General features: G+C 46.7%; 1 protein-coding gene across 16 annotated transcripts in view; it reads left to right on the top strand.

Annotated features, from left to right (window-relative positions):
* Positions 1-18,947, top strand: part of PUM1 (pumilio RNA binding family member 1) — a 1,312,543-nt gene extending 1,293,596 nt beyond the window's left edge. For all 16 annotated transcript variants that reach the window (XM_069623037.1, XM_069623034.1, XM_069623036.1 and 13 more), the window contains one exon: positions 17,186-18,947. In XM_069623037.1, the coding sequence (XP_069479138.1) occupies positions 17,186-17,317 (132 nt within the window). In that variant the 3' untranslated portion in view covers positions 17,318-18,947. The remainder of the gene's footprint in view (positions 1-17,185) is intronic.
* The last annotated feature ends 8,516 nt before the right edge of the window (positions 18,948-27,463 follow it).

Below are 27,463 nucleotides of genomic sequence, written 5' to 3'. Positions count from 1 at the left end.
GTCAGTATGACGCAGAGACCAGTGATTGGTTATTACTACGAAAGACAGATCAGAAACGAAACTGATACTGGTTTTTTCTTTACCGAGGATTCCCAGCCTGACGACGGGGAATATTCATGAGCATGTGAATCCATGCCAGACCCATGCTGGAGAACAACAGTTACAGGTAAGTAACTTGTTCCTTCTCAAACACCAAAAAGACTGTAAAATTTTGTTCCAACTGGGCTTCTCCATCAACGAGAAGAAGTCCAGCTTAGACCCCAGCCAAGTCAAACAATTCCTAGGGGCTCTAATTCGAACAAAGGACAGCCTTGTCTTCCCCTCCAACGAGAGGGTCCAAAACATGCTGTTTCAGATCCCTCAATATGTGGCAGGTCGAGAGGTGACGGTGCGCAAAGCGATGCGATTGCTTGGAATGATGGCGTTGTGTATTTATTTGGTACCTCACGCGCGCCTGCGCCCAATGCAAGAGTGGCTCAACAGCCAGTGGTGTCAGGCCAGCGGACAATGGGACGATCTAGTGGTGGTCTTGCAAGCCTTGGTTCTCTCGCTACGGTGGTGGACAAAGGAAAACCTGATAATAGGGAAACCCTTTGCCACACCCGCGGTGGAGGCCACTCTAACCACGGACGCATCCCTCACAGGATGGGGGGCTCACGTATCCCATCAGACTGCTCACGGAGTGTGGACTCCGAACGTAGCATCCAAGCACATAAACCTACTGGAGCTACTGGCAGTGTTCAAAGCACTAAAAGCCTTCCAGGAACACCTACAAGGGAAGACAGTGATGGTCCTTACAGACAGCACCACAGCCATGTACTACATCAACAAGCAGGGGGGCACCCACTCTCCAGGACTGTCCAAGCTGTCCCAGAATATATGGAAGTGGGCACTCAAACACAACATGTTCCTACTGTCACAACACGTACCAGGGGAACTCAATCTGCTAGCAGACGAACTCGGCAGAGACTTCCCCCTGCCCGAAGAGTACGAATGGCGATTGCACGAAGACATTGTCTTAGACGTCTTCACGCAATGGGGATTCCCGGAAATAGACCTGTTTGCAACTCTGGAGAACTCACAATGCCAAAGTTACGCCTCCAGGTACCCCCAGAACCAGTCCAAGGGGAACGGTCTGTCGATTCAATGATCAGGGAAATTTGTTTTTACGCCTTTCCCCCCCGACTCCCCTTCTCAACAAAGTGGTGCACAAGATGCACCAGGAGCAGGTTACCATGATACTAGTGGCCCCAATGTGGGCCCGGCAGCCATGGTTCGCTCACCTGATGGAGATGCCCCTATCTCCCCCAGTGAAACTTCCCTGCCCGTACAACATGCTGTCACAGGACAAGGGCAGGACACTGCATCCATGCCCGCAGACCATGAACTTAGCAGCCTGGCTCCTGAGATCATAGAATTTGGACATCTACAACTCCCGCAGAGATGTATGGACATCCTCAGGGAAGCCAGAAAACCTAATACTCGCCACTGCTATTCTAGCAAGTGGAAATGATTTGTCATCTGGTGTAGAGGTAACGGCATCAACCCGGTTGACTGCTCTCCCACTAACATTGTTCTGTACTTGACCCATTTACTGGATTCAGGTCTAGTGTTCAATTCCATTAAAGTCCACCTAGCGGCACTTTCTGCATACACTAGGCGTGTCACGGTATTAGTTTTATGACGGTACGATAACCCTATTGCCAAATGACGGTATATCATGGTTATCGCGGTATAGCAGGTGGAGGTAACTAATCTTAACAAATATTTTCTAAAAGGTTATAAATTGACAGATTTATCATCACAAACCAAACCAGGCACCCAGGGCCAGAATTGGGCTTTTCAACATACTTTCCACTGAAATGCCTTGCTTCCACCAAACACAAACGCACGTGTGGAGAGGGGGTCGGGGGGCCTGCTGCAACTGGCAAAGCAAACTGAATAGCTTTTCTTAAGTGGTCATTTAGGCTTTTTGCTCCCCCACTGGCTACTGGTGAAGATGAACATGCTGCCATCTTGATAACCTGCATGCCACAGATCAATGGAGGCTGATGGTAGTATACGCTTTTGCGCATACATACTCTCTCTTTACGTTACAGCCTTTAGTTTACTTGCGGGCCAAAAGGTGTTCAGTAATCACGGACATGTTACCCTTTGGTATGGCAGCAGGGAATACCGACAGATGAGTGAATTTCACAGTGTGACTTATTATATGTAAATTCAATGATAGAACCAGGGAAATCCCCCATTGCCATATGTTTAGAGAACATTATCCATTATAAATATATAAACCCCAAAGCCGCCACCCCAAAGTAAACCCTTTTCCTTCATAGCACTGTATCTATTCTTCCTATTGCTAACATATTGATTTTGTGTCAGGCACGTGTGGCTTATGGAATGGCATTAAAAACTGCTCCAACTGAAACTACTTGGCAGATGGCACATCCAACAGTGCAAGACCAAGACTGCGCAGCACTTGCTTACTGCAGCCTTTCCAAATCCGATTGAAAAGCACACTTAACGGTATGAACAGTATAATGGTATAAACAATGTGACGGTTATTATTGTTCAGTTAAGTGGTTCACGGTATCTTTAACGGTATACCGTTATACCGTTACATTCCTAGCATACACCACTTCCCAACTTAGTGTCGTGGTGGAAGATACCAGTTATCAAGGCCTTCATGGAGGGGGTAAAGAGAATACACCCTCCGATAGCTAAACCAGCTCCCGGATGGGACTTAAATGTGGTACTTTCTAGACTCATGGGCCCTCCTTTTGAACCCATGCACAAGGCAACTCTTAAAGACCTCACTCTTAAGACTGCTTTCCTAATAGCGATCACCTCCATTAGGAGAGTAAGTGAACTACAGGCTCTTTCTGTTCTAGACCCCTTCGTAACAGTTCACAAGGATAAGGTGGTTCTACGCACACACCCAAGGTTTGCACCAAAATTCATCTCGAAATTCCATGTAAACCAGTCAATAGAACTACCAACGTTCTTTCAAAACCCTTCCAGCTTGGGAGAAAAGTCTGCATACACTAGATGTACGCAGAGCTGTCATGTTCTACATGGAAAGAACCAGACCACTGAGAAAGACTAATCCGTTCTTTGTCTCGGTGGCAGCAGGAAGAGAAGGAGATGCAGTTTCAAAGTCCACTATATCTAGATGGATTATTCAATGCATCACTCTCTGTTACACTCTTGCTAAGAGAGAACTACCCTTCAAGCCAAGAGCACATTCCACTCGAGGCACTGGGGCTTCCATAGCGTTCATTGCAAATGTTCCCCTTGAGTCCATCTGCAAAGCGGCTACCTGGAGTTCTTTGCACACCTTTACAAAACACTACTGTCTAGATGCACACTCTAGATCTGACTCCCAGGTGGGACAGGCAGTATTAAGACATCTTTTCTCTACTGTTCCTTCTCATAACCCACCGCCAACTCCGGGTACTGCTCGCTAGTCTATGCACAGCATGTGATTCTAAGCAGATTAACAAACATCAGAAGACAATGCATTACTTACCGTAAAAGCATTTCTGATGGTTGTATCTGCTTAGATTCACATGCGCCCACCCTTCCTCCCCGCTCGGATGGAAGGAACATAGACACCTTTCTACATCTCTCTCTCTTTTCTGTACTCACTCGCGTATAGAAGGCTCCCTCAGGGCAGAAAAAATACAAAGAGGGACCTCGACGCGTGAGGGATTGTGGGTACAACGCACGTCACTATAGGGATAGTGTTAGACACGCCTTGTCGACGTCCCCTTTTCGACTACGAAAAACAAAATGCAATACTCCGCCGTGACCACTGGATGTCGGACCTATGCACAGCATGTGACTCTAAGCAGATACAACCATCAGAAATGCTTTTACGGTAACTAATGCATTGTCATTTCAGTAGGTTCTACAGACCTGGAATAGCTGTTCGTCTTGTGAAACTGTACCATTGGGTTATGCTTTCCCTGAATTGCTTTAGTGCACTTCATTTTTCCATGAGTAGCTGAATGCCCCTCTGAAAAGTATGAGTTACTTTACTAGCGCTGAACTGTGTTCTCAAAAGTAATACTGGTGGTGTAACTGTAGCAATTCATAATGGAATAAAGTTACATATTTTGCAATATATAATCTTAATAGTGTTGGCCTAATTAAGTGATTCAGTAACTGAATAACACTTATGACCAATAGGGTCTGCGATCCTTCAATTACTTATGGTATTCTAAAATTCTAACTACTGTGGATTTACTGCCCAAGAATAGCTTCATGCCATTCTGAGTGTTACTTTAGGTTTGCCTCACCTTGAACTGCTTATTGCTATTCTTATTTAGGTTATTCTTTGGTTGGTATACCATCATTAAGTTTTTTTATAAATGTGTTTGACTAATGTGATGGTACTTACTTCCCCAAGATTTATCTTGGCCTACTTGTATTTAAAATAAATCATTATACTCCTACGTCCCATCCCCTTTCCTCCATCCTGTATGGCTTCAGCAGTTGCCCGTCATGTGACTGTTCCTTTCCCACCTCAGTTCTGCATGCGCTCTGCATCCGGTGCCTTGGGGAAGACCACGGTTGGGAAGGCTGCTTGGTGTGTCTCTCACGCCCCCGTCCCTCAGACCAGCTTTGCGCAATAGAGGGAGTTATTCTCCAGAACTCTGCCTGAGAGCATTAAGGAATATGTATGCAGGAAGACCTAAAAGGTATATGTACCCTTCTCCAAAGTACCCTGCAGAGGTGAGTCCTTTTGGGGAAGCCTGTTGATGAGAGGTGTCAGTCGGACCCTCGCAATGGCAGGCAGGACACCCAGGCTCTTGTAGCTACCGGCTTAATGGCCGAAGGGTCTAAGGGCCCTACTGGTTCCACGCCAAGTCCAGGGATGTAGCTGTCGAACACACAGAGAGGACTGTCTGGCTGTTGACGGATCTGGGGTTCTCTGTGAACTATCCGAAGTCCTGCTTGATTCCATCGCAGAACGTGCCAGGCTCAACACGGTCTCCTGCCTGGCAGCCCCCTCAGAGGAAAGGATGGCATCCGCACTGGGGCAAGGTGCAACGGCTGTTGAAAATGAAGACCCATCAAGTCACTCTGCATGATTTTGTCATGCATTTACCTGATGGGACTCTGCAGGTTGCAGATGCGACCCCTTCAGCAATTCCTGGATGCTCATTGGATCCAGGTGTCCGGAAACTTCGAGATGGTTCTCAACAAGGAGTTTTGTCGAGTGAGAAGGTGGTGGGGTGTGCGCTCCAACACAGCTGGGGGCACGGCCTTTAGAGCCCCCCGTACCAGGAGACGGTCACTACGGACGCGTCCCTGGAGGGCTGGGGAGCCCTTGCCGGACGTCTCCCGCCAGAGGCCTCTGGCAGCCAGAGGAGAGGGATCTCCACTTCAATGTCGTGAAGCTGTGGGCAGTGTCCTGGGCCCTCAAGTCGTTCCGTCCTTCAAAGGCAAAGTCGTGAGGCTCTTCACGGTCAATACCACCACAATGTTCTACATCAGGAAGCATGGGGGGGGGCAGATCACCAGCGCTCTACAGAGAGTTGCAGTACTTGTGGCACAATGGCTGTCACCCAAGATATGTTCCTCATTCCTTTCCACCTAGCGGCAGTCAGGAACACCATCGCCGACTCCCTCAGCAGGAAGTTGCGCTCTTGCCACGAGAGGGAACTTCGACAGGATCAAGTGGACAGCTTCTTCCTCAAATGGGGCAGACCCCACACCGATCTGCTTGCGACGGTGAAGGATTCCAAATGCCTGCAACGGTGAAGAATTCCAAATGCCAGAAATTTGCCAGCAGGTTCCACCAGCCGAGGAGAATGGGTGACGCGGTATTCTTCCCATGGGAAGGTCTCTTCCTGTACCTGTTGCCTCTCCTGCTGCGAGTCAGTATAGTGGGTATGATTCAAACCCTATTCTGCTAACAGCCATCGAATCGAGGGTGGTGCTGCAGACGCATCCCTCCTTTATGCCAAAGGTTCTGTCAAAATTCCACCTTAACGGGCCTTTGGTGTTACGTGTGTTTTCCGAAGCCTTCATCACCGGCTGAAAGGGCCTTGCACTCGCTGGACGTTGCTCGTACTCTGAAGTTCTACATGGCACACAGGTTTTTATTTCTTTTCCAGAAGACGTCAACTGTTCATAAACTTTGGTCCTGTGGACCATGGGACGGCCTTGTCCAAGGCTTCCATTTCCAGGTGGCTCTCCAGCTGTATTGCACCCTGGCATTGGATGGCTAATCGACCGCTCCCTGGCCGTCCGAGAGCCCATTCTACCAGAGCTATCGCTGCGACGACAGCGTTCCCGTTTGGATTACTGCAGGGCTGCTACGTGGAGGTCCACACAAACCTCCACAAGATTCGACTACATTAACCGGGAATCCAGAGAGGAGTCCAGGGTCGGCCAAACAGTGCTACGCCTATTCCGGAGGTAAGAGTAATTGCTTCTGTTGAGCCTTGCCACCTCCCGTGGTTGTGTAATGATTGTACTGCTATGTATTCTTTATTCATGAGGATGTGAAACCATGCCAGACCCCATGCTGGAGAAGGAACACGTTACTTACCAGTAATTAGTGTTCTCCAGCATACAAACCCTCCCTCCTACCCCTCGGCGCCTCTTCTTGGTCATGCTGCCACTTTACGTGCTTAACAAATCTGAAGATGGCTGCCAGATGAGTGGCTTATTGAGAGGGCAGCTATTGGCTGTGGGCAGTATGATCCAGAGTACAGTGATTGGTTTAGAGAGGAAATACAGTTTGTAAGTGAAACTGTTTTTTATTTTACTGAGGATTCCCGGTCAGACGGTGCGGAATATTCATGAACATGTGAATCCATGTGTAAGGGATCATTCCGACAAGGCAGCTGATGCAACCAAAATGCTAGTCTTTGACTTTTGAACAGCTTCAAGTTATAGCAGGTAAAAGGAAAAAAAAAATAAAGAAATTAATCTTTTCAGCCAGGCTTCCAAGTATTCCTTCTTGGTGCCTGGGAGGCAGTCCTTGTAAGCTTCCTTCTGGAATATGGGCTATATCTGGGCTTAGTCCTCATAAGCCCAACGGTAAGAGGCTCCTGCTGCTTCGCTTTCCAGTCGGTTCTGCAAAGTGGTGGAGAATTCACCATTAGTCCTACATCTCTCTCTGGTTTATATAGGGGCTGGATACTTCTGGTCCAATCAGAGTCCTTTACCCAGCTAAGTCTTGATAAACCCCCCCAAATCCCGCCCCCTTCCTTCCTTGAGGCTGTTCGCCATGATGCACTCCACCCGCGTGCCATGAGGTAAGGATTCTGGTGTGTATTGTGGCTTCGTTGTTCCTTGTTTTGGGGAGTGTTATACTTGACTTTTAATTGTCTTTGTGGCAATTCATATGGGTTCTCCGCCCTTTCCCTAGCCATGGTTGTGTGTCGGCGTGCCGTCTTGATAGCACCCAGACCTTCCTTTCCCTGCCGCGTGCAGAGCCGGTGGTCATATTCATCACAGGGGCTGCATGCCGACATCACGAAACGCGGGTCTCTCTTGTCGCAGAGCAGAGGCCAGGCTCTGGACGTCTCCCTCCTTGTTCGCCTGGGTCTTAACGCAGCCACGCTCTTGATTCCAATCACCTCCCTCCTCTGTGCGCAATCAACTGTGCATTCGGCCGCAGTCGGCACCCCACCACGTCTCCACCTCGGCGTCCATCTCCTCCTTCCTCACGGCCCCTTCCTCCGACTTCAAGCCGTCACACCATGGTAGACCCAGGCTGGAGAACAATAGTTAGGTAAGTAACTTGTTCCTTGCTTCAGTTGAGCCTTGCCACCTCCTGTAGTTGTGTAATGTTGTACTGCTATGTATTTGTTATTCATGAGCATGTGAATCAATGCAAGACCCCATGCTGGACAAGGAGTTACTTGGATTCGACACACGGGACGCCTTCTGCTGTCGAGAAATGTCCAAAGCTGCAAGCAGGATATCTGTATTCCCACTGCGAGGGTCATCTAGACTCAGTTAATGCCAAATCCACCTATGTGAGTACCTACCTTGTGGTCTTAGGAATGGTGATTTTTCACTGCTGGGTGTCATTCCTGGAATGCGAGTCCTAACTGTGTTGCCTCATAGACTTGCATTGTGGAGGTCCTTTTGCCCTGTGTCTTCACCAAACTGCTGCTGTTGGTGGTGGAGACTTGTCTCAGGAGAGAGAAGATGCATGTGCTTTGCCTTTCTGGACAATTGGTTCATTCAAGCCCACATCTTGGACCGGGCGTCTGTGCATGCGTACCGCACATGCAGCATTCTGTACGGTTTGGAGACTGACAACTCCCTCCCCCCACCCTGTAGTGAACTTATTTCAGATGGTACAGGTCTTTGTAGCCTCCACTTTTTTGTGCTTTGTGGGCCTCATACATCCTTGTGGTGCCAGAGCTCAGATTGTGAATGAGGTCTCTTGTGGCTACTTCATGCTCACCTGCAGCCAAGGGCTGGAAGAAGGGTGGTCTGGTGGGCATTTGTTGGAGCTGAGGGCAATCAGGCTGGCTCTGATTGCATTCCTTCCCCTCTGTGCAATGCAGGTGTGTGTTGGTCCTGAAGGACAACATGGTGGCCATGCACTACCTCAAGTGCAGTGGTGAGTTAATTGCCTCAGTGCAAGGATTCAATGCGATTGTGGTTATGGGCCCTAGAGAACAACTTGGTGGACAGTGGCCCATCTTGCCAGGACAAAGAACGTAATTGAGATGGCTCGGAGTAGACCTACTTTGGCCTGCCACAAGTGAGTGCCCTGCCAGGAAGCTTTGGAGGGAGGTCTTTACCTTCTGAGGTCTCCTCAAGTGGACCTCTTTTCTTCCAGTGTACATTGGAAGCGCAAGCAGTTTGGTATTGTACGAACGGACCAAAAAAAAAGGCTGGACCCTAACAAAAAGTCCAGAAAATGCATACCACCAAAGGTTCGAACACCAAAAGTTCCAAATTTTGGTAGCATGCATTTTTGGTAAGTAAAAAAAAAAGACTGCGGGGGCTGCGGGCATGTCCCCCACAACACCCCGCTCACCATACTATACAGTATAGTGAGCGAATGTTCGGAGGACACCCCTGCTGCACACCCGACAAAGGGGAAAAAAAACGGGGGGTTTCCGGGGTGCTGCTCACTATACTACACAGTATGGTGAGCGTGGGTTGCAGGGGAAAACCCTGCAGCTGCACCGTTAAAAAAAAAAAAAAAAAGACCCTGTAGCGCCGGTTCCCGATCACGGAAGTGAAAGGGAACTGGCGCCACAGGGACACAGCTTGAAGAAAAGGTACGTAGGTTTTGGTTATGTTGGGGGGGGGTTGTGGGTGGGGGATGTGTCCATGCGTGTGTTGTGGGTGGCGGTGTGGGGTGTCGGTATGTAGTGGTTTGCAGTGTATATTTGCATGGGAAATGTACAAACCTTTTGAGGTGAATACGTTTCTCATGCAAACTTGATGTGACGGAAAAATCACGCAAATACGAGCAGTTTTGCTCCAGAGAATCTTTCGCATGGAGCTCTGAAGAATGCATTTTGTTGAATGGAACTTCACATTTCTTTATGCATTCCTGCTGATCCCTGGTATACCGATGGTTCTCGGGAGGCTGCAGATGTTTGGGTTTATGTTGATTCTTTTGGCTCCAGACTGGGGGATGTGTTTCCCGGGAGTTCAGGACATGTCCATCTGCCTCGTTACCTCTGTTTGAGGGTTGCCCTGCTTTCCTACTGCAGAGGTCAGGGTCCTCTGAGCCTCAGCCTGAAACTGTTAAGTTATAAGGAATGGCACTTGTCAGCTGTTGTCCTGATGTGCCCCTTTCTGCTTGAGGCATGCCACCAAGTGTATTCCTGTAGGGGGTGCAAGTCTTGGTGTGGCGAAAGGGATCTGAACACTTTGGCTTGTTCAACTTCCTAGTCTGTATTTCCTGCTTTGCTTGTCCTGGTTAGGCATGCAGATTGAAACTGTAAAAGATTACTTGCCTGCCGTTTCTCTCTTTAAAAAGTCCCCCGAGCAGGGTTAATTTACTCACTTCCCCACTTTTAAGCAGTTGTGATGGGTTTGGCTAACCAGTTCCTCCATGCAGTTTTTGTTCCTATTTGGGAATTGAATTTAGTCTGGACTTTTCTTGTTTCTGGTATTGTTCTCGATTTGAGATCTTGCATCCATGTTCCAAAAGATTGCTCACCTTTAAGGCGATTCATCCGTGACATTGCGGAGTGTGCTCCTGGCACTGTTTTCTAAACTTCCATCCTTTGTGTTCTCAGGGGAGAAGCTGGATTGGCGAAATTAGACTTTCCTCCTCATGTTTGTTAGTATTTCATCTCTCTGAAAATCCATCCTCTTTTGTTTTTTCTGACATAGGTGGTAGTTTTCTCGCTCTCCTCCCCTCTCCAGATGACTCCAGATTTATGTATTGCTATGTGTATCTATCTAAGATGATGAAATCCATTAGAAGAACAAAAAACCTACCTGAAGTAATGTTCTTAATCCTACGTCACGTCCCCTTTCCTCCATACTGTACACGCGTCCCTCGCTAGGAACGGATACATTTATTTTTCACCAGAATAAAAATAATCTTACCCTTTTAAATTTAGATGCGGCCTCTCTTCAGTCCTCTTCCGCGTCAACGGGAACGGACCTCTTTCACCAGTGCTCCTGGGTTAGGCCTCCGGCCATGTAATTCCACATGCTCTTCTCAGGAAGAAGTTATTATCTTTTTCATTTTTTCTCTTTTCATTGGCAGGTACTGCTCTGTCCTCTGGTGCCCCCCGATCCCTCACCCCCCCCTGTCTTGCATGTCGATGGCGGGTTTCAGCAGGTGTCCAACCTGCGAGAGTCCCTTCCCTACGTCCAACCTCCATGCACTCTGTCTCTGGTGCCTTAGCTCAGACCACAGCTGGGATGGCTGCACCGTGTGCAACAACCTGACCCTGTGCACTCTGAAGAATCGGTTGGCCAGGCAGGTGGAGAGAACTCTTCGAAAGGTCATCTCTAGAGGTCCTCAAAACATATGTGAAGAGGAAGACCAGGCCCAAGGTAGGTGATCTGTTCTCCTCTGCACCCCGTAAGGCGACTCCTTACCTGGGAAGTGCCGAAGTAAGAGGGACCAACCAGTTCTGAAACCAGCAAGAAAACGGGCTACTCCAGCTACCGGGCCGAGGGGTCACAAGATCCTACCGGTCCTACCGCTGAGGGTCCGCAAGGCTCTAGTACTGTGCCCAGTCCTGAGGGGCTTTGCCCCAGTACCCAATCTATGTCCAAAGGGGGGGGGTGGCGCCTGTACGCAGCACTACCGCACCATGGTTGAAAGAGCAATCCGCCTCCCAGGTCTCGAACCGAGGTGCAGGGAAGGTCCCAACCTTCACACTTCAGCTTGCAGGTGGAGACCGGACACAGCTCCAATCACCACGCCGCAGCCATGTGGCGTGGAGCAAAACAAAATGGCTGCAGGGCCAGAAAAAATGGCAGCTCACCCCACACCTTTCCCACCCGGAAATCAGGCAGGGGAGCGTGCATCCAGATGGGATTGGACAACGCCTGTTACTTGGTCCACGTCATATCCCTCCACTTCACAGGTAAGGTACGCATCCCCCAATTTAGCAAGACAGGGCCTGCCTAGGACACCGCAGCCTCAGGTCCTTATGCCCTCGGGAGCCCCTACACCATTAGGCGCACCTCCTGCTTGCGAACATAGGTTCTTTGAGAAGTTCCTTACCCTCATGAGATCACAACAGATGGGTAGTATCCTCAGGGATGTAATCGGGGACATGCTCCCTCCAGTTCAGCCCCAAGCTCCTTCTGGGGTCCAGCCCCTGGCTCTAGCACAGCCCTTTGCTCCCATGCCCACGCCAATCACAGCTGCTTAGCCCCCAGTACAGCCAGTCAGCACGTCACAGCTGTCTGCGCCCCGGAACTCCTCCGGCACCAGGACACAACTGCAGGCACGGATGAGGAGGACCATCCGGACACACCATCGGCAGCTAAAGCATGCCATGACAGTCTGGCGGGTCTGGCTGAGTATCTAGGCAGACCTCAGCCCTATGCGGAGCAACCAGCGGCGGGGCTCCTGGTCGAAGTACTTGCACTTCGTCCGGCCATGAGAACCGGCATACCTCGCCAGAAGGATGTGGAATACCTAGCCAAATTGGGCTGGGTCAAGCCACACTCCACCTGGCCCACCAATAAGCGCCTGGATGCCAAATACAGGCAGACTGAAGGGGACTCCCTCTTACTGTTGATGCACCCCCTGCCACACTCCTGTTTATAGCAGCAGCCTCGCTGTACTCCAAACCGCAGTTTCCTCAGCTGCATCCACTTCGGCACTCCTGGGCAAAGAGGAAAAGCTTTTGGGGGTGTTTGGTAAAAAGATCTACTCAAATGCCACACTCCACCTGCGTCAGGCCAACGCCATATTGGCGGCTGTTAATCAGAAGTTGTGATGGGAGATCACAGACTTCCTTCCAGAGCTCCCTGCCCACAGCCTGGCAAGGTTTAAGGAAGGTTTGGCAGAGGCCAAGATTGTGGCCCAGGATATAATAGAATCTACAGTGGTCTACAGTGACACCTCAGGCAGAGCCCTATGCATTGCCACCAACAGGACGGCTTGGCTCAGGGCAACGAAATTCAACCCAGGTGTGCTTCCTCGACCTTTGACGGGGGGAGACCTGTTTCACTCTACAACAGACAAGAAACTAGACAAGAAAAAGAATAACTCAGACAGCTAAACCCTTGTCTATCTTAACTAAGTCCACACCCAAGACCTACAGCCAGGCTCACCAGCACTCTGATAAGGGTCGGTCCTTCGGAGACTTCAAGGGCATCCAAGAGTGGTATCTAGGCAACCTGACAGGTCTCCGAGACAACAGAGGCGCAAGCAGCACAAGGCGGCTACCAAGGGTTTTTTCCTGTCCCACTCCTCAGCACTAGCCTCAGACGGAAAAAAGTTGTGACAGGTCCATCCGGATCCACAAGTCTCTGGCGGGGGGGGGGGGGGCAGGCGTGCCCTGCACATACACTCCTGGCGGATTAGGTTCACAGACCGGTGGATCCTCTCGGTAATGTCCACGGGCTTCCGGCTGCTGATTCCTCTGTTTTGTCTTTCCTCCCCTCGGCTCCCGCAGGTTGGAACAGCAACTCTGTTAGCGGAAATCGGCTCACTCGTAATGATCCAGGCAGTAGAGGGAAGTCCCAGCTTTTCAGCGAGGCATGGACTTCTATTCCCGGACATTTGCTATACCCAAAAAGAACTAGGCTGGACTGAGAGTTGTTGGACCTTTCTTGCTTAAACCTTTCCCTTCCCCTCCAAAAGTTCAAGATGGTTACCCCAGCCTTCATTGCAGAGACTTTGTGTGGGGGAGACTGGATGTGCTCCCTGGATCTGAAGGATGCTTACCTGCACATCCCAATTTGGGAACCACATCGGTCCTTCCTGCGGTTCAGGATCATGTTTTTTTCACTTTCAATACAGAGTTCTACCCTTTGGACTCAACTCGGCCCGACAGTCTTTACAAGACTAATGAATGCGGTGGCAGCTCAGGGCACAAGGCCACCACATTTATCCATACCTCAACGACTGGCTAGTCAGGGCGAGGTCTCCGGAGGCAGTACGTCACACGGCTACCAGCCCCATGCATACCCTATACAATCTGGGATTTTCTAACAATCTCAAAAAAATCACAGCTACTGCCCACTCAGACATTTCTGGGCATTAAATGGGATACAAGGACCGAGAGGATCTTTCCCTCAACAGACAAGATTGCAGCAATCAAAAGGGCTACGAGGCACTTCCTCAGCAGAACAGTAACCTCAGCTTGGCGGTACCACCACTTGCTGGGAATAATGGCAGCATGTCGCATACGAGACTCAAGATGGGGAGGCTGCAGCTTAATTTCTCTGCTTCCTAGAATCAGGGAGACTGGTTCTCCGGTGGAGTCTGGTGGGGTACAGACACCAACTTGCTGATGGGCAGGCCATTCCAGCTGCATTTACCTCAGGCCACCATTTTTATTTATTTGCATTTGTATAGCGCACATCGGCCCGGGGCATCGTGGCGCTGTTAGTTAGCTCGCTTGGTACAGGAATACATTGAGGCAGGTAGAATAGTAACATGTAATGGCAGTGTTGATATAAAGGATCAAGGGTTACATTTAAAAACATATATCAGAAAGATGGACAGAAGACTTAGTTGGTACAGGAGTACATTGTGGCAGGTAGTCATACATGTAATGGCAGTGTTGAAATGTAGGATCAGAGGTTACATTTAAGCAGATATATCAGAACGTTGTAGAGCAGACTTAGTTGAAGAGAGTGGTTTTCAGCAGTTTGCGGAAGGCAGTGTAGGATTTTTCCTTTTAGTGCTGTGGGTAGTGCATTCCAATTTTGGGTGCCAAGTGTTGAAAGCTGAACCTGCCAGCTTTGCATCTTTTAAAGTTGGGCACATGACCACAGACTCGTCCCTGGAGGGGGGCGGAGGGAGTGGGAGCTACCCTGGACAACCACATTGTCCATGGAGTCTGGTCTCATCGGGCGCATCTGAAGCACATCATTTGGCTTGTAATCATGGCCATCTCGCTTGCTCTCATGGCCTTGCTCCCCATGATCAGCAGCAAATATTTCTGTATCCAGACAGTTCCACCTGCTTGTGCTACATCAGCAAGCAGGGCGGGACCAGGTCCCTGCTTCTCCGCAGGCTTTCGATAGACATCTGGGAGTGAGCACTGTCGAACAACGTTCACTTGTCAGCGGGAACCCATCCAGAAGGCGGACAGACTCCGCAGATTGGGGATGGACTATTACGAGTGGCATTTGTACGAAGAAGTCCTCAAGGGGCTCTTCGGCATGTGGGGCCACCCTCAGATGCACCTCTTCGCCATCAGTGCCAACAGGAGACGCCCTCTGTTTGTCTCATAGCTGGGGCAATGCAGGAGCTTGTTGGGCGATGCATTCAAGATCCCGTGGCACAACATAACGTGTACACTTTACCCCCACTCCTTTGGTTAACAAGGTCATCTGCAGGACCAGGGAGTCTCGGAGACTCCGACTCTTCCTGTTAGCACCATGGTGGACCATGAGACCCTGGTTCTCGGAACGCCTCTGTCGGATCAGCCCTGGTACACCTCCCGGTGGGCCCAGCCCACTTTCTCTCCCAACAGGGTGGGGGAGGGGGGGGCACAGTGGTTCATCCTGTTCCTCAGAAGTTGGCCCTCGCAGCTTGGTTCCTGAACAGGTTACCCTAAAGCATCTGCACCCGTCACAAGATAACCTGGCTATCATACAGGGGGCTAGAAGTGACTCCACCAGGAGTCAGTACAAGAGCAAGTGGACTAGGTTCTGTCACTGGGCAGAATCAGAAGATTGATCCATTAACATGCTCGCTGGACGATGTTGTAGCCTTCTCGGGTCATCTGGCTCATTTAGGAGTGCAGGTGGACACATGCTGGCGGTATCTAAAGGCCATAGGAACAAGAACTCTGGTGACTATATCTTCTTGTCCTCCAATCCGTTGGTTAAGAGACACCTGGTGGCTCTAACCAGGTTATATCTACCTATGAAACGGCCACATCCAGTCTGGGACTTTATTTTGGTGCACGGTGCCCTGGCGCACAAACCATTCGAGCCCATTGCATCCGTGGACATCAGACTGGTTACCAGTAAGACGGCCCTGCTGGTGGGCCTTACATTGGCATCCAAGGCTTCTATTGCAGGGTAGATGGTTACAGCCATTAAGGAGGTGTACAAAGGGCAGAACAAGCCTTTGCCAGAAAACATACACACCCACTCCATCAGAGCTAAAGCCACGGCGGTAGCTTTCCAAAGACACGTACCATGGCCGATTATCAGCAAGGTGGCTACGTGTGTTACGCCCTTTGCCTTTTGCAAGCACTACTGCTTGGATGCCAAGTCGGACGCAGCATTTAGCCAGGCAGCTTTGAAGAACTTGTTTTCTTAGAGGGGCAACTATCCTCCCTGCAGCTGCATTCAGTTGTAATCGCCCATACAGTATGGAGGAAAGGGGACAAGACGTAGGAGTAATAAGTTAGTCACCGTAGTGACTAACGTACTCCTAGTCATAGTCCCCTTTCTGACACACGTCCCACCAGCCTCACCTTTAATAAAACCTGTGTCATTAGGCAATCATAATGTTGACGCATCAAAGGGGACTGAGGAGTGGCACAGGCAAGTGGAGTCGGGGTGGGGGGGGGGCAGATTTTTTCTGTTTTAAAAAGGTTCCGTTTCCGGTCCCTAGTGAGAGATGCCCATACATTATGGAGGAAAGGGGACTATAGACTATGAGTACGTTAGTCACTATGGTGAGTAACTTATTTCTGATGGATTAGTCCTTCCTCCCATAGGTTCTTGATAACCCACCCTGCCCCTCTTGGTACAGAACTCGTACACCTCACTTGTTCTTTCCCTATGCTACAAAATGCTAGTGAATTGGGCCGAACCGGGGTCATGGGCAAGGTGAATCAATATATGCTGGCCCTGATGCCACATCCAACATATAAACTCACAGAAATGCCAGGTGAAGCAGACATTGTGCTGTACCCCACCCCATGGTGGCTGAAATAGTTTGAAGACCGCTGAAGATTTTGAATGTCTAACATGAGGCATCTTTGAGAAGAAGTACTAATCCATCAGGAACGAATGTTACTGGAGGGAAGTACTTTTTTCTTTGTTTCTCCTGTAGGTTGATATTGAGCTGCAGCCATTCCTCCTGCTTTGTATTATGTTTGGCAAGTGTAGGACCCCCACTTTGATAAGCAAACTCCCCTTTTGCAAATGGTATGCTATTTTACAAGACTTGTCTGCTGTGCCAAAAATCACCACTGTAGTGGTCAGAGTGCCTGGCTTCTTTACAAGTTGGTGTATTGTCCGTGTTAGTATTATTTCCTCTCTGCAAGAGAACAGAGCTTTAGATTGCATGGCATCCAGAATACCCAACAAACTCCTCTATTTTATAGTGCACAGTTTACAATGAAATGGTCCCTTTTGAAATGGAGCAAGATCAGTGTCTAGTTTTTAATAATCTAGGATACATTATCTACTTAAATCTTTAAATTGACACAATGTTTACTCCAATATTTTCATTGATGAAAACGGAAAGCATAAAGTGTTCTGAAGTTCACCATAGCATTTGAACATTCTAAACTTTGTTTTTAGCGCTGGCACCAATCCCAAAACTGTTATCTGACTCTTTCCTTTCCCTCTTTAGATCCGACCTCACATTGCAACCTTGCGCAAGTATACATACGGAAAACATATTCTAGCAAAGCTAGAAAAGTATTATATGAAGAATGGCGTTGATTTAGGGCCTATGTGTGGCCCCCCGAATGGTATCCTATGACAGCATGCTTCAGAACAGGAAAATCAAACGGAGCATCATGCCTAAAGAACTAGTGATATGGAATTCCATTTTACATTGAAAAGACATTGTCTGGTTGCTCAGCTCGGAGCACAAAACATAAAATCTGTAAATTTCTTTAATTTTATTATGCATAATATGTACTAATTATAATTTTATTTTAAATTAACTGATTGCCCTGCGGTATCACTGTTGTATAGAAGACTTGTACAGATAAACACGTGTACATGTGTGGCCACATATATTTTTTGTTCACTTGTTTCAGTATGTTTAAATGTGGATACAATCGGGGTAGCTTGTTTTAAACAAATTAATTTTAATTCATCCTCCGTGTGTATTGTGCAGATCAATTCCTTTTTGGGTTTGTTTTAATTTTAGCCCAAACCCTTGGCAAGATTTGAATTTTATTTTAAGCAGCACAAACACCCAAAGTAAATGGCATTTATACATATAAAGACATCAAGACCTTTCAAAATGTGAAAGTGTTTCCTTTACAAAGGAGTGTCTTGTACTTTTTTAATTTTTTTATTTAAGCAGCTAAAGAATTTAGCTAGCAGTATATTTCTTTTTGAAAGAGTACCCCAAAAGATTTTAAGCTAAAGGGGGGTTCAATTGTTAATAGTGTTTAAATTAATATTAAAAGGCAAAATTTGAGTTAGCATGAGGGAGAACACCCGAAAATCCAACTCTGACTTGGTCTTGCTTCTATAAATATATAGTGTATACTTGTTGTAGACTTTGCATATATATATAAAAATTTGTAGTATTTTCTTGTTTTGATGTTAATCTGTATCTATAATGTATCCTAGTAGTGAAACATACTTTTGATTGTACAATTGTACATTTGTAAACCTCTGTAATGTAAATGTGGAAAAGTTGAATCAACATAAAACTGTTTTTGGTATATAAAAAATAGCAAAACCTGTGCATTTCAGTGTATATTCACACCTTTTATGGTCGTAACATATAGTGTTGTATATTGTAAATTGTAATTTGAACCAAAACTTTAAGATAACTTTGGGGAAACGTTTTTTCCTCTTTATACAGCCTAGTTAATGTTTAAAAAGGAAATATCTTGGTTTTATTTGTCACCTAGTCGAACGCGTAGCAATCATTTCTAAATGTTCTGCAGAGAAAGACACATTTCAGAATAGTGTTTTTTTAAATCTTAACAGAATGTAGTTTTTGCTTTTTTGTGACTGTAAAAAAAAGAATTTAATAAGTCAAGAATACAGAACTCCTCCCCTTACCTCTCGACCTCTGAATCAGCGATCCCTGCCCACCCCTTCTCAAATGAAGCCTTTCCTCTTCCCCTCCTATTTTGTACAGAAGATAAATTGTATTTTGCATTTTGTCTACTTGTAAGTGAATGTAACATACTGTCAATTTTATTTGTTTGAATATAGAAGTGTAACACTACACGGTGTACATTTACAGAGCCTTGTGTATATTTCCCATGAACTTTTTTGCAAGCACACTTGTAACCATATGTGTATAATTAACAAACCTGTGTATGCTTATGCCTAGGCAACTATTTTTGGTAACTCTTGTGTAGATGGTCTCTAAACAATGTGTGATCTTTATTTTGAAAATACAGAACTTTGGAATCTGGTGCTTTTGTCCAAGTTGATCATTATTGTATTTCAGTGGTTTCCCTTAGGAATGTCCACTTAAGTGTTTCTCATTTGGTATTGTTTCCTATGTGCTTGTGATCTTATGAAAATTGAGTTATGGTGCCACTGTTGGGTAAATGTTTGATTGTCACGTAGAATGAATACCATCAAGGAGAATGCTCCAGTCTGCTTGCTTCACATGCGACTTTTCACACACTTAGTTGTCTAGAGATTTATGGAGGGATATTAGCCCAGCACCTGAAAGTGAGAGGATATACCATTTAAGGAAAATGAGGTGCTTCTGGGTGTATTTGTTTATTTGTAATACGCCTGTACAGCCAAATGGTGTTTCAAAGCACATCAAGACAATGAGGGGGAGAAAACGTTCCTACTGGGACTTGTCATTCGGATTGTGCAAGTGCATTGAGGAATTGATGGGGGAGGAGCGAAAAGTGAAGGTGGGAAGGGAGAGCAGGCCTAGCTCCAGCAGGGGGGCCAGTTACCCCCCCCCCCCCGCCAGAGCCAGCCTCTGGACCCCCTAGAAAGGAGGCCATGTCAATGGTGTTATATACCACCAGTAACCAAGGGAGTGGGGGGTGGATGTCACTCTAAACATTCAACAGCAACCTCCAAGACATCATTGTGAGAGGCTGAACTGCATGAGGTCCGGCCAGGATTCGCTTTCTTGCCCTACACAAAGATGTATTCCCCACAGCCATGAAAGCAGAAATGAACAGGGAGCTGGAGGGCCATTAACACCTCTAAGTGAGGTATCACTCTTATTCAAACAGGCTGCCTACACCTATTGTCTCAAAACTAAAATCACAATTTTGGTCTCTGTAATTTAAAGTATGTTTATATTTTGTGGGAATATAGTAGTTTTTCACATCATGATTAATAAAATGGTCATTTATATCAAGCAATATAAATGACAGGTAAAGTTACGTGAACACACATTTCTGCAGAAGGTGCGTCAACAAATTACATTCAAAGTATATATTCTGCTGCATTAACTACTTGAGTAGAAGTGAAAAGATAAGGTTGGTAGTAACACAAATTTAATTCTGGAGGGGAGAGTGTAGTACAATCAAAAAGTGATATCTGCAAGGCTTTGAATTAAACATTGGCACTACCGTTGCTCTGCGCAACATTCCATGCCTTAATTATGTAGTATGTCTGTGCCATTAGAGAAGGGGACACACCATTGGCAAATGACTTTTGGTGCTGTCACCAAAAGGTGAAGTTCAATCTCAGTTGCTAGGCTGTGTTCCATCTGCACTGGAACACAAGTAACCGCATGGATTTTTAGGCCCTGTGGTCCAGCAGTTTGGGACTGGCTTCTGATATTAGTAACAGGGCCAAGGCTGATATGCAAGCAATGGTATGGAAGGCTGGCCAGACCACTGACAGTGGTTCTAATTGATTCAGAGACTTTTTACCTATTAGGTACAACCAGAACACACACAGTGGGACACAGATAGGATGGTGATAAAATGTGAGAAGAAACACACATCCTAACAGTGTGCCTGGTCATTTAACCACCGAATGACTAGCCTTGGCTATGTTAATGCCTAACCACCAAAACCTAACCTTTCTAGAACTCTTTGAGCAAGCTCTATCACAAAATAAAACGCCAAGCGTGTTGCTGTATAGAGCCTGCCAGTGTTACATCTAAGCATTCTTTTGAGTGTTTAATTACTTAATTGCCTCTGTAAATGATCTCCTGATGTAGTATAATTCTCTAACTGTGTTGCTTCAGCCAGTTGATTTCATAAGCAATATATTTGTCAATGCCTCTGCTTGTTTAAGACAGGACTTCAGTGCAAGTCGCAATCACATTCCATCAGTTTTGGCTTGTGCATAGGTATTAGCAGACATTTGCCAGGCAATGCCATTATATGCCCAGTCACTGGCACCATTTTACAGCTGTTGCCATGTTATAGCCAGGTGGTACTCTTATGTGGTACACTTATGGCAGAGCCTGGCAAATGTCTATCTATGCCTAATCAAAAGCCCAAGCTGTTGCATTTGCCAATGCATGTTGGCTTCCGTTTGTCTCCCTAAGTCAGTGGTCTTCAAACTTTCTTGGCCTGGGCCCCCCAGAGCAAAATGTGGGCAGGCCGGGCTCCCCCATAAGTGCCAGATAGACAGTATGTAGAAATGGCTATGAACTTCTGCATGCCGTCACCGCACCCTACTCCCATTTACAGACCCTGGGCTCTCCCCACCCTGCTCCCACCACAGTCCCATATCACAAGCATACACGCATCCATACACATATTTATATAAAAAATCACCATAAACGTACCTTCTGCCGCGGCATGCGCGTGTTTGCTAAAATGTTGCCCCACTCTAGGTTGCTCTGCCGTATGTGCGAGGAGGCACAGGAGCACTCTCCCTCCCCCCGCACATATGCATGCAGTGCCCCAGCCAGCATTTCCAATGGGCTATGCAAGGCTGGCAAAGCAAAACGCCCCCATTGTTGCATGGCTCAGTGATCATGTGCAGCTGGGGAACTGAGCTGTCAAAGGCAAACAGTGTTTCCCTTTGACAGTTCAGCCAGCCCAGGAGCACTCCCTCAGCTGGAAAAAGCAGCTGAGGGTGTGGTCAGTGTTTCACTGGGCTGGCTCCTCCATAGTGGGTGAGGGGGCCAGTGGCGGACACCCCCTCACCCATTATTGATGAGCCACCAGGTTTGGACTGGCCTATAGGGCAATGACCATATCAAAAATGCAAAATGCTAGTATAGGCCAGTCAAAATGGGCCACTTTGTTGGCCAATGTGGGCCCGTTTGAGGAGTTACTTCACTATACAGCTAGTAGTTTTGAGCATTGTTGCTGGATAAATATTCTTTAAATATCACAATTTGTTTACATTTGAACAAAAACATCACCTTGGGTACTATTCAAACAGTCTGTGACTAAAGGACTGAATATCCATTTGCATCTGCTGGCCAATTTCATTGGTGCCCAAGGCTGTTTTATGGTCCAGTCTGACCATGTGAGCTGCCCCTGCCCATTTCCTCCAATCTAAAAAATAAAAAGTCTTTGAAAACCTCTGCCCTACGTGAATGTGTATTTTCCCAGGTGTGGGTGTCTTACTTGCTACGCCTAGGGAAATCAAGCTACACCTCACTGAGCTGGTGCAACACGGCCCTACTTGAAAATGATGAGGCTAGGTTGGCAAATATTGACCAGTTTCAGATTTTCTCATGCATACTTACAAGTGGGGCGCTATTCTTAAATAGAATGCATCTTTATTTGAAAGCCTAGCCTACTCTGCCAGAACGTTTCATGATTCAAACTGATAGGTACTGACATGATAACCTCATTCTGTTTGAGTAACTTTACAGAATGTCATGCGTGTTGTGAGATTTGTTTGTAAAGTATGATGTAAATCCTGGGTGCCGGGTGTTTAGGCAGTGCCATGAACACCCATAAAATAACAAAAAAGAAGAGCATTTTCTATAATTTTGCGGGCAAAGTATAAAAAAGTATACATACATCTTTTATAATTAAAAAGCAGTATTTCAATATATTTTAAAGAGTGCAATCAGAGGTGGATTTAACATTTCGACAAGGGACAAATGCCAATGCCCCCTCCCTGTTCGAACCTCTACCCTCAAATGTAAACAGCAGGGCTGAACAGGCCCTACCATTGAGATTGCATCTTTTTAACGTGTCTCAGAGGCGGATTATTTACAACAGGTAATGCTATGGCAACTATGCTGAAGATACTCAGTGTCTCTTCCCTTTTATCAGGTGATCATGCCAAAGACAGTGAGGTCATTAATGCCACATACAACCAAATCCAGCTCTGGATGCGGTATAATGGCCGAGCCCTGAATAATTCAAAAACTGGGATTATCATCCTGGGCACCGGCTCCAAGTGGCGCCAGCTTGATCAGTCCTATTAATTCTTTCAAATCTCAGACTGTCTGCTCCCCACTGTGAAAAAAGTAAAAACCTTGGGAGTCACTATTGACCAAGAGCTCTCAATGAGGTCCCATATCAGCGGCTTAGAATCTAACTCAACATACTACATTACACTTTTGGCACAAATCAGACCATTCCTTGATGCCTCCAGTTGTGCCACCCTATCCCGGGCGATCATTGGGACCCGCCCAGAGGCTACTTTGCCAGCAGTCTACTTGCGGTAGGCAAAGGAGAACTCGATCGTCTGCAAGTTGTCTAGAACAATGCAGTGAGGGCTGTTATGGGTATGCATAAAACAGATCATATCTCAACAGCACGCAGAGTATTACATTGGCTCCGCATTAGAAAGAGAATCAAGTTTTGTACCCTTTGCATTGCACATGCTTGCATGTATGGAATAAGCTCTTCTTGTATGGCACCACAGTTGTAGTGGCTATCTAACAAGCGTAATCTAAAATCCAATAATACAGGGTTGCTTTTCACCCCAAATGCCAAACTGATACAGGTGCAAAATGGATGCTTCCCAGCTGCAATTCATCGCTTGTGGAATACTCTGCCGGCTGAATTGAGGCTGTGTGCCAGTCTTCTGGGGTTCAAACGTGTCTTGAAAACCTTTCTTTTCGAGTAAATGGATCCTTGGCCTCCACTAATTTCCCCTTAAGCCTCTCTGAGCTTCGTTTTTTATTGTATTTATGTCGGCGCTCTCATGCCTCCAGGCCACTGTCCTAGCGCTTTAGAAATGAATTAAATAAATTAGAGCTGCGAAAAGGTAAAAAGGCAGTGGCCATTGCTGTGGCACATAAAAAAAGGTATATAGGGTTTTAAGAAGCTGTTTAAGTGTGATTGTTGGGTGGATTTTTTGTAAGTTCTCATTAATTAATATGCTGGAGCTTGTAGGCTTCCATTCAAGAGGGGGAAAAATAAAGCGACAGTCATGGGGGTTATTTTTCAGGCCACGCAGAGTGGATGAAATGCGCTAAATGCATTAGCTCCATTTTTTTATGAGCTGTAGGATTTTATATGATTTGACAGGCGAAGTTGGAGAGCAGATCAGACTTAACAGGTTCCCCCTGCCAAATCAGATTGGTATTCCAAAAAGACCAATGGGTCACGTTTGCTGATCAAAAAGACATAAAACAAAGTTATTGTAAAGACAATTATTCAACAGTTTTTGTCATTCATGTTTGCTTTTATACAAAGTCCCCGTATAATTGTGTCATATGGGGACTTTGTATAAAAGCAAACATAAATGGGCTATTCTCAAGTCACCCACGTGTTACTAACATCACTTAAATATAATGTGTCCCATGAGTGAACGCAATGACAAAAACTGTTTAATTGTCTCTACAATAACTTTGTTTTATGTCTTTTTGATTTGCAAACGTGACCTATTGGTCTTTTTTTATATGATCTATCACAGAATAATAAATATATTTTTTGTAAAACCTTAGCCCTCCATCTTTTTATATTTGCTAAAAAAGATGACTACAAGTGTATGTGGATTGAGACCTTGTTCTGTCAACTTTGGTGTAGACATCGAAAGGTAGCTTGTTGGGACTCCCTTGTATTTCCTTTATGCAGTCCTCCCCCCGCAAGCCACTACCAAAAAAGAGGAGCATTGCGGCATCAGTGTGCTCACTGTTTTTTCCAGTATCTAAATGTCAGGCTAGTCTGAAATTATGGCTTTACCACTTAGCCAAAGTGTGTGATGCTGAGCATTTTCTTTATTTCACTATGCCTTGCCTGTTAAAATTAGGTGCACCTAGAAGTGATTCAGTTCACTTTATAAGCTATTCCAAAATGCCTCACTTGTGGTTTAATAGATGGGCAGCACAGGCATTAGGACACACACACATCTAACTTTGAAAATATCTGGGCCACATTTATAAAACAAAATTGTATCATTCAATCCGAAATCAAAGCTAACACATCAAGCAAAGAGTCATGGACAATTGCATATTATAACACTATGTAAACCGTATGTAACAGACAATGATGTACAGGGGCATGTCAGGGGAGCAAGGCCGTCGCCTTCATGCCACTCCCCACCAGGAGCGATACCAGGAGGCCGGAATCCCCTCAACCAGCACCGTCTGCCTCCTGATGTAGCCCTAGCACTACCTTACACTCAACTCTATTAAAATGTGTTGCAAAAATGCAACAAAAAGTAACATGTGTTTAAAATCTAATTTTGGACATGGACCATTGATGGGAGACATTCAGAATGGGACTACTGTAGGGGTTCAGTTGGAAAGGAGGGGGGTTGTGGACTGGGTGGGTGAAGGGAAGATTGTATACGTGTGTATGTTATTGGAGAATGTTTTTGTGCTCTAAATATTGTTGAGATCAACAAGACTACATGTATTGATTGGGCATGGTATGTTCTGTTCTTGAAATAAAAGTTTGAAAAAAATGTAATTTTGTAGGAAGCAAAATCTCCTATTCCTTGCTTCAGTATTCTGGGGGGGTCTATCTTTCACAGCAAGATGGAGGGAGCACAAGCATCTCCTCCGGGGCCTGCTGGAAGTAGGAAGGTTTTGTTGGGCAGACACCATCTGAGATGGTACAAAGACTGGGGCCTCACTGCTCAGCCCTCAAAGAGGAGGAATTCTCCCAAGCCAGGCCAGGAAAGGCTTGCTGGGTGCTGGCTTGAATAGGTGGGAGGGGAGGTAAATGGGAACAGAGGTTAGGCCAGCTGAAGGACGGTGACTGGACGGTGAAAGGTGAAGGAGTATCAGATCTAACAGAGGGGAGAGCAGATGGGAACGGAAGATAGGTAGATTGATGTTGCAACTCTATTTGCTTTGCTTCTCTTTTGCTATGTACTGTTTTTTTATAGAGGGGTGCAAATGTATTTTTGCAGATCTGGGAAAACCATTTGCTGGATCTGGGAAATCTGGATCCACGCCAGCACTTTGATTAGGGTACTTCTAGACCTATACCCAATGGAATGTGGGCCCCCCTGTTCACAACCCTGGCCCACCCAGATGAAAATTCCTGGAGCTGGGACTGTGGGAAAGTGAAGGTAGAGGGAACAGGGGAGGGAAACAAGTCAAAAGCATTCCTACTAAGCCATAAGGCAATTGGAGTGGGTGCACGACTTGGGAAAGCCACACCTATGGTGTAGGGGACTACATTAAGTAAGTAGATACAGGTAGGTAGAATACTATATTGGAAAAAGCTCACTACGTAGTGCAGGGGCTACATCAAATCAGCAGGTACAGGTAGGTAAAATGCAACATTGGAAAGCCTCACTACATATTGCAGAGGGCGACATCAAGTCAGCAGGAACAGGTAGGGAAGGTGAGGTAAAGGCAACAGAGGGATGCAATTCCTCAAGGCAGGGGGCCTATGACAAAGCAGAATGCATAGCAGTGTGAAACGGTAGGGAGGTAGGGTAGGCTCGAGCAGGTTTGGTGAGCAGAAGACCATAAGGTAGTTTCTGGCAGCTAGTGTCATCTCCCTAAGAAATATAAAGAAGGTAACGACAGTACATACACCAGATGATGCAAGTTCATAATATGTAGATCAGAGGTGGCTGCAAGCTGACCTGTTGCGAAGTCAGACAAGCTGCAAACGGTGGTGCAAGGCAGAGGTCAGGATGCAAGAGGCCCAGGCTGCTTGCCAGTGTGGGCCAGGCTAGAGAGCCAAGTCAGGAAAGGGGTCCAGGGTGGTGATAGATTAGATCAGATGTTGGCAATGCAGGTAAAATAGGTGCAGGCCAGTTTAATGGAGCAGTGCAGACAAAACACAATCAGGGGACTAGATCAGTGGGTCGGCAGAAGCATTAGTAGAATCTGGGACCATGAGTGCTGGGCAAGAGAATAATAGCTGGTATGGTGGAAAGGCAAGGCCAATGGGAAGGTGAAGGAACTTACCTTCCGGAATGTAAAAGCGAGGTAGACAGCAGAGTGTTGATGCTGAAGCGACCCAGCGGGGGAAAATATCTGGAAAAGAAAGCACACTGGAACAAGTGATGAAGAGAGTAAAGGTCCCTTACAGGCCCAAACTGGGGGTTTAACAGGACTCTTAGATGATGCCCTTGGATGGGGCTGGCGACACCTTTCAGCTCCCGGTCTTTGAGGGACAAATACAGGCCCACAGCCACAATTGCAGCATCAGTAGCGAGCCAGAGGTGGATGCAAGGCTGCTCTGCCAGCCATGATGGAGGGTCTGCAATCTCAATGAATACTACTGAGTATTGGATAGGCACGGCAGGGCTCATCTGTAGCACAATGTTTCTCCTGCAGGTTGGGGGGGGGGGAAGAATTCCAGTAATTATTTTCTTTCCCATATGGTGAACCCTTAATGGATTCTCCATTGTGATTCATTCTCCCTCTCCCTGTGATAATGATATGGTAGGGCCCAGAGTTAAGTAATAAAACAGTCTGACCTTAGGTTCTCAAACTAGAGACATTCAATGTATCAGTTTCCATTGCCAAAGTAAATTGAGATAGCATGAAGCACTGCTCTACCTGCTGTCAAACGATGGGCATTTGGAACCAAAAAGTAGGCAAGACCAGACTCCATGTTAAAAGAAAAAAAAAAATCCCCAGCATGGGGTCTGGCATGGATTCTTA

Source organism: Ambystoma mexicanum, chromosome 11, assembly GCF_040938575.1.
Source record: "Ambystoma mexicanum isolate Mex_15411 chromosome 11, UKY_AmexF1_1, whole genome shotgun sequence".
In the NCBI taxonomy this organism is placed as follows: Eukaryota; Metazoa; Chordata; class Amphibia; order Caudata; family Ambystomatidae; genus Ambystoma; species Ambystoma mexicanum.
Note: the sequence above shows the minus strand (reverse complement) of the source record. Positions and strands in the feature narration are given on the sequence as shown.